We start from the raw sequence: 12,847 nt of genomic DNA, 5'->3' as shown, positions 1-12,847 counted from the left end.
TCAAATCCTCTCACTATGAAGGCCAACATACCATTTGCCTTCTTTGCTGCTTGCTGTACCTGTGCGCTTACTTTCAGCGAAGGATGCATGAGGACACGAAGGTCTCGTTGAGTACCCACCTCTCAATTTATACCCATTCAAGTAATAATCTGCCACTAAAGTGAAAGTCTCGTATTTACCCACATTATACTGCATCTGCCATGCATGTGCCCACACACTTAGGTTGTTCAAATTATGCTGAAGCATCTCTGCATCCTCCCACCCAACTTTGTATCATCTGCACATTTGGACGTAATACATTCGATTCCCTCTTCCAATTCATTAAAGTATAATGTGAACAGTTAGGGTCCTACCAGATCCGTGCACTACCCCACTAGTCACTGCCTGTCAATCAGAAAAAGACCCATTTATGCCAACTTTTTACTACGTATCTGTTAACCAGCTTTCTATCCATCTCAAGACACTACCTGCAATCCCATGCGCTTTATTGGGGTAGACGGGATGCAGTTTTGAGGTTAGTGCCAGGACAGTCATGGTCTTATTAACTGGAGGCATAGGCTGAAGAGGTTGAATAATCTACTCCTGTTCCTCATCTGTATTTGCCTCCATTTAAATTTAAGACATTAGTTTGAGATCCAAATTTCTCAAATTGAATGTGAAATGTTATAAATCAGACTTACTCCACCACTATGTGGTCAAGAATTGGACAAATGTCTCGAGTCACTTAAATTATGTCTGGATTTCTTTACAAGTTGGATACATCTCAGTAAATTTTAAAACAGGTAAAGGACAATATGCTAATATATATGGGTAGAATGGTGTAACAATTCCACACCATGAGGTGTCCTAAAAATAATGTAAAACTTACAGTCTAGTTATAATAAATGTAGGTAAGAAAGAAGAAAAAACAAAGCATATGGCAGCTTTAGTATCTTAAAGATATTCCAAAATGGTTTATCTTTATCATGTAGTTATGATTGAGCAATCAATTTGCATACAATTCTCACAAATACTAACTGAATGAATAATCAGTTAACTTATTCCAATATCAATGGCTGAGGGACAAGTATCAGCCAGGATCTATTTCCCTTCAAATTGTGTAAAAGGAACTTTTACATCTGTCTGTGCAAACATACAATCTCAAATTTAACATCTTATCTGAAAGCAACACAGTGCTTCCCCCAGTAACAAACTGAAGTGGCAGCCCAAGGTACATGCTCAAATCTTTCATGGGGTTTCATATGAATCAGAAACAGCACTGGATTCCAGGCAAGGGTCATGCATATATGATTGAAACTGAATCTGATCATTATTAGAAGGTATTACCACACCTCTTCAATGACATACAGACACTAAATAAGAATACACTCTGATAGTGTTTCAGTAAAAGACAGCCAATTCCACATCTTTAGAATTCTAAACTGGGAATTACCTGAAAGTAATGCAATACTATTACAGACAATTATACTGAACCTGGAGTTTTCCTGGATTCTACATTTTCATAGACAACCCTGGTTCCATTCCCATCTTCATGGATGCCTGCAAAATAGTCTCACATTAACCCAGTCTTGATGTTTACTGCCAAATACAAATCTAGGACAGGACTCTTCCTGTATATTTCTGAACCTCACTATCAGGACAAAACAAGCAAATTAAATTTTTGAAGGACATCTTAAAATGTAGAAATTTGTTGGCATTGAAGGTCCATCCCCAAGTGTTGACGGACATCAGAACTGTCCACATTTTACTGCTGTGATAGGAAATAGTCAAAGCATAAACGAATACCATAGGGGAATTGTATTCAGCCATAATGTACATTTAGCTTTTTCCCCCAATGTCATTAGCAAAGCAATGCAAAATTCTATAGCTGATCAATATAGAAGGGGAACAGACTGAAGGTCAGGACACACTGATTCCACACAGTTTCATCTAAAACAAATTGAAAATATTGAGTTGAATTTTTAGACCCTGAAAGGCCAGAATTCAATTAAAAGGAAAACCACATATATAGTTGCTCAAATTTAAAAGGAAGAAAGCAACATTTGAGATGTGCACTGTAGAATTCATACCTTCATCCTGTAGCTTGTTCTTGTCAAGTTCTTGTGCAAGTTGCATAGAGAATGTAACTTGTTTGAATTCTTTTGTCTTATCTTCATCCTTGAATTTATTTATTTTCTTAACTTCTAACTGGTCTGTGTGGTCAGTGTTTTGCTTTGGAGATGTTTGCACTTTATCTGATGGCTCAGCAGAACTTTGTTTCTCTGTTGCTTTCTGCTTAGCCTGCTTGACAGAAATCAATAAATTGGTGATTTACTTAGATGTTCAGTTATTACTCAGCAGCAAATGGAAAAGCTACCATATTCTACCTAGGTAGGGGACAGTAAGAAGAGGCAGAAAAAGAAGCTCGAGTTTGCAATGCTTGCTTTTTAAATTTGAAAAATACAGATCCTACTTTTTACTGTTCTAATGCACCAGAGGACAGCTCCTTAATGGGCACACCAGGGGACTTCTCAAAAGTAGCAAACATGGGGAGAATTCAAAACAGCCCAAGAGGGGAGAAATTGAGAATTCAAAACAATGCAAGAAAGCAGAGGTCCGAGTTCCAAAAGAGCAGAGGTCCAAGAAGTTAAAACAACGCAAGAGGGGAGAGGCCCGATACTTGAAAACAGCCTGACAGGGCAAGAGGTCAGCTCACTGGGGTGAGGTTCAATCCACAAACCCAACACATGCCAAAAAAAGTGACAAAGGAAAGGAAACTGATAAGTTGGTGAGAATTTTGCTCCAAAACTCATATCATTAACTGTAAGGTTTTATTAGTATCAACGAAGTCTGCTGGTGGTAATAAAGCATATTGAGAGTAGTACTGTTTATCAATTATAAGCTGAATAAAAAACATTATTTCATATAAAGATATCAAGGCAGGTGATACAACTGCATTATGTGGAAGTTCCTGGATGCCAATGTGACGCAAGCAAACACATCAGCAGTAACATCTGCGATTACAGGAATTTTGGATTAGACTTCATGAGTAGAGGCCAAGCTGCAGAAACTGCGACTCATCAGGAGGAGCCAAGTTACCTGGACAATTTACGCCTTTTTTAAAATTTGTTCATGGAATGTGGTGCCAGCAATTACTGCCCATCCCTGAAGGCAGTTGAGAGTCTACCACAATGCTGTGGATCTGATGTAACATGTAGGCCAGATCAGGTTAGGAAAACAGATTTCCTTTCCAAAGGGACAATAATGAAGGAGACGAGTTTTTATGACAATCGTTTCATGCTCATCATTAGGCTTTTTTGTAAATTCCAGATTTTTTATTTAATTCAAATTTCACCATCAGCTATCTTGCTATGATGGTGGAATTCAAACCTGGGGCTATCCTGGATCTCAGGGTTATAGTCCAGCGACAATACCACTACATCATGGCCTCCACTTAGGGTAGGGTCTTCTGATATGGCCTGTGGTCAAGGACGGGAGGGTGTGACAGAGTCAAGCAAGTGTGGGGACCCAGAACATACAAAATATTTATAGGATCAAGAGAAACCAAGTGCAGCAGGCTCAGCCTATGCAATTGTGAATCCATTCAAAAGTTTCTGCAAGACATATGGTTGAAAGCAAGGGCTTCAAAGTGTATAAGTGAACGGATCATGGCACTATGGTCCAGGAAGCCATTTAAATAGCAGGAAGTTAATTGCAATGTGAATGTAGAGAATAGTATAGTCAGTAGGACAGACAGTTCTCTGCAGCCGACAACAAAAGTCCAGATGGTTACACTGCCTGCCTTGTGCCAGGGATCAGGACATCTGCTCTGAGCTAGAGTTACATTCAATAGCAGGGGGAGGGCACCATAGGTACCAATTGCTTCACAGTACCAATGACACAAGAGATTCTGCAGAGGAAGTATCAGCAGGGTCTCAATTAAATAGCAGAACATCAAAGATCTTTGGATTATTACCCAAGCCACAAGGAAATTGATTTAGGGTAAAGAAGAAATGGGTTTAGATTTAGGGGTCACTGACACAAACTCATGGTAAAGTGAGAGCTATAAAATTAGGATGGCCTTCCCTGAACCGTCCTGGGATTAACATTCTGGTGGTCGTATAACTAGGATGGTAGAATGCACTTTAAGCTGAAGAGCGGGACCAGAAATCAGAATTGCGTCATGGCAGGACAGCAAGATAGCAATAAGGGAAATGATGATCAGAGAGTATGGCAGGAACAGTGTGCAGAAACAAGGGTGCACCAGCAGGCAAGTCTCAAGGTTATAAAAATAGTAAAAAAAACCTTAAGGCTCTTCATCTGAGTGCACCTAGCATTCGTAACAAAGCAAATAAATGGTCAATTCAAACAGAAATAAATATGTATGATGTGATGGCCATTACAGAGGCATAGCTACAGAAGTGACAAGGAGTGGGACCTGAATATTCAAGGATACATGACATAAAGAAAGGATAGGAAACTAGGAAAAGATGAAGGGTAGCCCTGGAATCAAGGATGATGCAGAAACAATACAGAGAGAGAGATGCCCTTAGTTCTGGAGTTCAAGATGTAGGATCAGTTTAATGTATTGATTTTACATCCCATTCCTCAGTTGCTCTCATCCATCATGATCCTTGAAAATGATGAATCTGCCTTATATCTTGATGAGATTTCATTTGAACATAGCGATCCGGATCAATATTATTAATTCTATATAACCAAGCAGAATGAGACATAACTAAATGTTCAAAAAGGTCATTGACTTTGTTGAGGGCCACAAGCCTGCACAAATACACCAAATCTGCAGATTCCTCACTCCAGATTTTAGGTATGTATAATAGTTCACCACATAACAAGCTTCCTGTTCAGAATATATTACCCTGGACAAGCAATTTTTAAAAGCGGCATCTTGGCCTTTTGGCTAAGATGCAAATGAGATCAAGCCTTGGAGGACGTGCAATGCTTACTCCAATCAGCTTGGATCATGTAGATCAAGCCCAATTCAGGAGGTAAGAGCCCTCTCTTGTCAGCTCGGATCGGGAATCTCTCATTTATTGAGACTCTGAATTGGACTCGATTTGATTGAATTGGATAAATAAATTTTAAAAATACAATCGCCAAATGTTATCACAAGAAGAAAAAGCAACCAAGAAATAAAAACTGCAAAACTCTCTCAACTATAATTGTTGTGATAATCTCAGCACTCAGTTGCAGTCCTTTGTTTGCAAAACAGGAACAGCAACAAACTCAAGCCCTGGCAACAGCCTACAGGCACAATGAGCTTGAATGTAAAGCGTTCGGTAGTGACAGATCTCCTAAAGGCAGATAAAAAGATAAGTGTCGCACATTTGTGATCCAATCATTACCCAATGTATCCACTTTTCATTAAGTGCCACAAGCTTTGAACAATTATTTCAAAAGTTGGTTGATTGCTTTATGTGAAAACATCAATATTTTGGTACTTTTGGTTTACTGTAAACCTCCCATTTTCCTTCTTTTAAACTCAAATCTTCTTTGTTATATACATGCATCTATTTTCCCTGTTCTAGATTTGTATGGTTTAACACTAGATATCTAATTACTGTAAAGTTATAACGTCACCAAGGCAGTAAATATGGAATTTCTAATTCAAACAAAGATATTTGAGCAAAAGAAAAGCGAGATACAATGAAAGTAAAAGAATGACAGAACATACCCAATACTTTTGATTAGAAAACCTGCAAACTGTAAATAAATAGTGTTATTACCAGTGACTTGCTCTGGTTATTCGCTTCGGTATTTCTGTTTTCAGGCCCAAACTTGGTAATCTCTACAAGCTTCGCGTTTAGTTCCTTAATCTTCTCTTCATACAGCTCTTTCTGATCATGTATTTGGTTACTGCACTGAGTACTGAGTAGTCAAAAAAAACAATAATTCAACAATTTTGTAACTTTAAAAGGTGTTGCTGAGTTTTCCATTTACAGCAAACTTTTTGAACGCCATGTTATAGACTGTAGACATGATGTGGAGATGCTGGCATTGGACTGAGGTGGGCACAATAAGAAGTCTCAACACCATGTTAAAGTCCAACAGGTTTATTTGGAATCACGTGCTTTTGGAGTGCTGCTCCTTCATCAGATGATTACTCACATGATGAAGGAGTGGCGCTCCGAAAGCTCGTAATTCCAAATAAACCTGTTGGACTTTAACCTGGTATTGCACGACTTTATGCAACTGATGGCAGAATCAAAATCATTGAACTGATAATCATTTATACCATCAGAATTAAGAGCATCGCTCAGTCGATCCACATAAAGGTTTAATCAGTTATTAACAGACCCCAGGAGAATGCCAGGATCGCGGTCACAAGTTAAATTGTATAAGTAATACATACTGATTTTAAGACCTAGATCAGTTCATCAAAAAATATTCTGAAAATCAAAAATAAATCTCAAGAAAGTATATTTTAATAAAAGGGTAACCTCACTATGGAGCACAGCACCATTATTACATTTTTTTGAATTCACAAACAAAATATTGAAGACATTTAGTGTTGAAATACCAACACTTAAGGAACAGCAAAATATTCTCAGCAGAATCTCTGTGAATCAACTCTACTAGAAAGAAAAGCTCTACCTGCATGGTCACAACAAAGAAATGCTTACCACCACCAAACCATCCCCACTACCCCCGCGCCCCCAGCAATTTCCACTATTTACATTTCCCTTGTCTTTTTGTCTATGGATATCTTGGTCAATTATGCATCTAAGAACATAACATAAGAACATAAGAAATAGGAGCAGGAGTAGGCCATCTAGCCCTTCGAGCCTGCCCCGCCATTCAATAAGATTATGGCTGATCTGTCGTGGCTCAGTTCCACTTTCCCGCCCTCTCCCCATAACCCTTAATCCCCTCTCTTATCAAGAACCCATCAACCCGCTTCTTAAAAATATTTAGCGAGGCAGCCTCCACCACTTCAACGGGCAGAGAATTCCAGAGATTCACCACCCTTTGAGTGAAGAAGTTCCTCCTCAACTCCGTTCTAAACCGCCTCCCCTTTATCTTGAGGCTGTGCCCCCTAGTCCTACTGTCTTTTTTGAGCGGGAAGAGTCTCTCCGCCTCTATCCTATCCATCCCATTCATCATCTTATACGTCTCAATGAGATCTCCCCTCATTCTTCTAAACTCTAACGAGTACAAGCCTAGTTTATTCAGCCTCTCCTCATAGCTCAATCCCCTCAACTCCGGTATCAGCCTAGTAAACCTCCTCTGCACTCCCTCCAGGGCCAAAATATCCTTGCGCAGGTGCGGCGCCCAAAACTGCACACAGTACTCCAGCTGCGGCCTCACCAATGCCCTATACAGCCGCAGCAAGACCTCCCTACTTTTATATTCAATCCCCCTCGCTATGAAGGCCAGCATCCCATTCGCCTTCCTGACCACCTGCTGCACCTGTAAGCTGGGTTTTTGCGACTCATGCACAAGGACCCCAAGGTCCCTCTGCACCGTCGCCTGCTGCAGTTTTTCGCCTCGTAAGTAATAGTCCTTCCTACCATTATTCCTACCAAAGTGGACCACCTCACACTTGCCAACATTAAATTCCATTTGCCATTTCCTGGCCCATTCGCCCAGCCTATCTAGATCCTTCTGCAGACTCTCCACACCCTCCGCACAATTTGCCGTTCCCCCAATCTTGGTGTCATCAGCAAATTTCGACACCCTGCACTCGGTTCCCTCCTCCAGATCATCTATATAAATGGTAAATAGCTGAGGCCCCAGCACCGACCCCTGGGGCACCCCACTAGTCACCAACCGCCAATCCGAATAGCACCCATTGACCCCCACTCTCTGCCTCCTATTTGACAACCAATCCTCTATCCACGCTAACACCCTACCCCCAACTCCATGTCCCCTGACCTTCTGCAATAACCTCTTGTGAGGTACCTTGTCAAACGCCTTCTGAAAATCCAGAAAGACCACATCCACCGGCTCTCCTCTATCCACTGCCCTAGACACATCCTCATAGAACTCCAGTAAATTTGTCAGACACGACTTCCCTTTAATGAAACCGTGTTGCGTCTGCCCTATCAAGCAATTCCCTTCAAGATGCCTCGCAATTTCCTCCTTAATGACGGATTCTAACATTTTACCTACCACAGACGTTAAACTAACCGGCCTATAATTCCCCGCCTTTTGCCTGGCACCCTTCTTAAACAACGGCATAACATTAGCCGTTTTCCAATCTTCCGGCACTTCCCCGGAATCCAGCGACGTCTGGAAAATAACCACCAAGGCATCCACTATAACCTCCGCTATTTCTTTCAGAACCCTGGGATGCATTCCATCCGGTCCTGGTGACTTGTCCACAATCAGCCCCTCCAGTCTGTCGAGCACCACCTCTCTAGTAACAGTAATGTCATTAAGACCCTCCAGTCCTACCACCTTTCCATCGCTAACACCCGGCAAATTATTCACGTCCTCATCCGTGAAGACAGAAACAAAAAAGTTATTCAAGACCTTAGCCATTTCCCCATCCCCTACCACTAGGTCCCCTTTCTCATCCTCTAAAGGACCAACGTTCACCCTAGCCAGCCTCTTCCTTTTTATATATTTATAAAAACTCTTGCTATCCTTTTTTATATTAAGTGCTAGCCCAGCTTCATAGCTTCTCCTACCCTCCATTATCAACTTCTTTGTCAATCTTTGTTGACATTTAAACCTTTCCCAATCCTCTTCTCGCCCACTGCTCTTAGCTACTCTAAATTCCTCCGCTTTCAATTTAACACTTTCCTTCACCTCCTTCGTTATCCACGGCTTATTACCTCTCCTCCTACTGTCCTTTTTGACCATCGGAATAAATTTCTGCTGAGCACCAAGAAAGATCTCCTTAAAGATCCTCCACTGCTCCTCAGCAGACCTACCTTCCAACGCGCTCCCCCAGTCCACATTCGCCAATTCTTCTCTCATCCTACCATACTCCCCTCTATTCAAACAAAGGACGCGTGTCCGGGAACCCACTTTCTCCTCCTCCATCTGCAACAGAAACTCCACCATGCAATGATCGCTCTCTCCAAGACGATCCTTCACCGCAAGGTCCCTAATTCTACCCGCCTCATTACAGAGCACCAGATCCAAGATAGCTCGCTCCCTCGTCGGCTCCAACACACACTGTTCAAGGAAATTATCCCGGCAGCATTCAAAGAACTCCTCCTCGAGCCCACCTCGTCCAACATGGGTCGACCAATCAATATGCAGATTGAAATCTCCCATAACTACTGCCGTCCCATTCCTGCACGCCGCACTTATTTGCGCGTTAACAGCCCGCCCCACCTCCAGATCATTATTTGGGGGCCTATAGACGACACCCACCAGCGTCTTCCTCCCTTTGCTGTTCCTAATCTCCACCCACAACGATTCCACTTTCTGCTCTTTGGCTCCGATATCATCCCTTGCTACCACCTTGATACTATCCTTAATCAGCAGAGCTACGCCACCCCCTCTTTCCTCCTGCCTATCCTTCCTAAACACTTGATAGCCCTGTACATTCATCTCCCAGTCCCTGTCACCTTGCAGCCACGTCTCTGTAATGGCCACCAGATCGTATCCATTTGTGTCGATCTGCGCCACCATCTCATCCACTTTATTCCGAATGCTTCGTGCATTCAGATAAAGCGCTTTCATCCCAGCCTTCACCTGGACCCTATCTGCCGTAACGCCACCGATTGGGACATCCTCGGCCTCTTCCCTTACCTGTACCCTATCCTTAACTTTAGACCTCGTAGCGTCACCTACCCTCGCACCCTCCCCCCCCCTAATTAGTTTAAAGCCCTGTCTACAGTCCTCTTTACTCGATTCGCCAACACTCTGGTCCCAGCACGGTTCAGACCAACCCCATCCCGCCCGAACAAGTCCCACCTACCCCAATACTGGTGCCAATGCCCCATAAATTCGAACCCATTCCTCCCACACCAATCCCTGAGCCACCCATTCACTTCCTTTATCCTGTCAACCCTACGCCCGTCTGCACTCAGTTCAGGCAGTAGCCCAGAGACGACCACCTTGTCGGTTCTACTTTTTAATTCCATTCCCAGCTTTTCATACTCCCTCCCCAGATCCTCAGTCCGCACTTCGCCTACGTCGCCGGCACCCACATGTATCACAACAACCGGATTCTCACCCTCCCACTCCAGGTTCCTCTGCAGCCCAGCTGCGACATCCTGTACCCGAGCACCAGGCAGACAACACACCCTTCTGTGCACTTTGTCACTGTGACAAAGGACAGTGTCAATACCCTTCACCCCACTATCCCCAATCACTACTACGTTCCTTTTCCCCTTCTCTTTGCCTACGTCCTGCTGCATCACTGTACCGTGTGCAGTTTGCTCACCAACCTCACCTGCCTCGTCCTCTTCCAGACTGGAAGCAAGAACCTCAAACCTGTTATGCAGATTAAGAGGCTGAGGCCTCTGCTCCTCACCCCCCTTCCTCCTCCCAGCAGCCCCCTTTTGTCCCTGACCCTTAGATTTAGCCAGTCTAGGGGGGGTGGATGTCACTTGCACCCCATTGACAATGGCACCCTCTCTCCCCCTGATGAGCCTCAGTGTCTGTAGCTCAGAGGCCAGCTCATCCACCTTGAGCTGGAGCTCTTCCAGCAACCTGCACTTACTACAGACATGGTCACTGGGAAGGACCCTGGGGTCCACCAGTTCCCACATCATACAGAAACCACACATCACATGCCCCTCCATTATTCACTGTAATTTTTTATGGGGAAAAAAATTTTTTTCCTTGTTTCCTGCTGTAGTAGTTTTGAAAAATTTTTTTTTCCTTGTTTTTTTAAACAAACTCACCTGGCCTTTTTTCTTTCAAGCCCTTTTTGATATTAAGCCTTATTAACTCACTCTGCTTCCCACTCACTCCGCTGCCCGCTGTCTACACCAGGCCTCCTTTTAAACCTGGCACTGATTTAAAGCAGGCTGGTCCACAAATGCCTTTCAACCACTCCCTCAGAATTCTTAAAGCAGTAAATACAATAAATAAATGCTTTAAACAGTTCTACAAAGAGTAAAGTGCTTTAAACTTATTTTAAACAGGTTTTTAACAGGTAAAATCTTAGCTCTCTCTCTCTGCTCCAGCAAACAATGGAAGGCTTCACCGTGTGGCCCCTTAATAATCTCCCCGTTCCCCTCCCCGTTTCTTCTTCTTCTCCGTTTCCCCCCCCTCCACACATACACAATTTGCAGTATGAGCCTCGTCCTATTTTGTCTTTAGTTCCGAAGGGGCATCCAGACTCCAAATGTTGACTCTATTCTCTCTCCACAGATGTTATCAGACCTGCTGAGATTTCCAGCATTTTCTGATTTGGTTTTGTTTCATTATTGGGGGTTAATAATATGCAAATACTGCTGTAAAATATAACTTTGATAATGAGCCAACTCAAACAGTTGCAATCATTGACACATTATATTTTAAAATCCATTAATAATAAAAGCAAAAACTGCAGTTATTCAAAGTTTCTGCCTCCTCTGGACCCATCTTTTGTTTCTTGTCTCTTTGGCTCTGCCCCCATCAACTCTTTTGCCATATAGTGTCTTTTATCCCATCACAAACATTTTGTTTTTTTTCCACATCCCCTAATTTGATCTACATATAAGCTATTACAATTCTAACTTTTCCTAGTTCTAATGAAAGATACTCTCTCCATAGATGTTATCAGACCCGAGTATGTACAGCACCTTCCGTTTTTATTGAAAAACCTATTACTTGGGAGTAAACAGGAAAGAACTTTTGTTATGGAAACAAATAAAAGCCTATAATGTGAATACTTATATCTATGAAGATACTTAATGGAGGTCACATTACTTGGAAGGTGCAAGTCTAGGTAGTGCAGAGGGACAAAGTGATCTTTGGGTTCAATTACATAAATCACTAGCAGCTCCCCCACAAGTTAGAAATGCCATTAAAAAAGCAAACCAAACCTTGAGCTTTATTTCTAAAGGCACAGAATTGAAAACTGGAGATGCTATGCAAAACTTGTGTTGAACCTTGGTTAGACCCATCGAATAACAAGTGCAGTTCTCATAGCCATTTTATTTAAGAACAGGTTAGAGGAATTGTAGAGGGTGCACAGAAAACTTACAAGAATGATACCAGTAAAGCATGGGTGCATACATCAGGAACAAACTGACATGCTGAGATTCCTCTCATGAAAAAGGTCAGAGGGGATTAATAGAGGTTTTTAAAATTATGAAAGGTTTTGATAGAAAAGATGAGGAAATGTTTTCTCTCATGGGGCTGAGTGTAAATGGAGGCCATCAATATAAGATAATCACCAGGAAATCCAATCAGAAATTCAGAAGGAACTTCTTCATCCAAAGAGTAATAAGAATGTGGAACCCACTACCACAGGAAGTGGTTGAAGTAAACAGTAAAACGCATTTCAGGGGAAAGTAGACAAGCATATGAAGAAGAAGGGAATAGATAATTATGATGGTAGATTTAGATGAGAGAAAGCTTGTGCAGAGCATTAATACTGGCATGGACTGGTTGGGCAGAATGGCCTGTGTGTTATAAATCCTATATAATGTAGTTGGGAATAACTTCGTAATTCTACAAGAAAATTGGGCACGAGTTTTCTCAGTTCCTGTTCATTAAATATATACCATTAGCCTCCTTGAGGCAAAAATGGTAAATGCTAAACAGTAACATCATTAATCTTCCATCAACAAAACCTATTGAAATCCGCCATCAATTCCAGATGCCATCTGTGAAGAGTTTTGGAATGGATTTCACCTTACAAGGGTGCCAGCTAAATATAAGCTGTTAATTTTGCTTCTACATCACACAAAATGCAACAATATTATACTGTATTAGCAAAATTTTCTACAGT

General features: G+C 42.0%; 1 protein-coding gene across 3 annotated transcripts in view; it reads right to left on the bottom strand.

Annotated features, from left to right (window-relative positions):
• LOC145343044 (Golgi membrane protein 1-like) overlaps positions 1-12,847 on the bottom strand; it is a 37,238-nt gene that overhangs the window by 14,745 nt on the left and 9,646 nt on the right. Inside the window, exons 4-6 of one of the 3 annotated variants that reach the window (XM_080188818.1) lie at positions 5,727-5,868; positions 2,070-2,283; positions 1,474-1,539 (exon numbers count right to left, since the gene is read on the bottom strand). In XM_080188818.1, coding sequence (XP_080044944.1) covers positions 1,474-1,539; positions 2,070-2,283; positions 5,727-5,868 — 422 coding nt within the window. The remainder of the gene's footprint in view (positions 1-1,473; positions 1,540-2,069; positions 2,284-5,726; positions 5,869-12,847) is intronic. The other 2 variants (XM_080188819.1, XM_080188820.1) reach the window with 2 other exon arrangements.

The sequence above is a fragment of the Carcharhinus amblyrhynchos genome, chromosome 5, assembly GCF_965287045.1.
Source record: "Carcharhinus amblyrhynchos chromosome 5, sCarAmb.v2.hapA, whole genome shotgun sequence".
NCBI lineage: Eukaryota > Metazoa > Chordata > Chondrichthyes > Carcharhiniformes > Carcharhinidae > Carcharhinus > Carcharhinus amblyrhynchos.
Note: the sequence above shows the minus strand (reverse complement) of the source record. Positions and strands in the feature narration are given on the sequence as shown.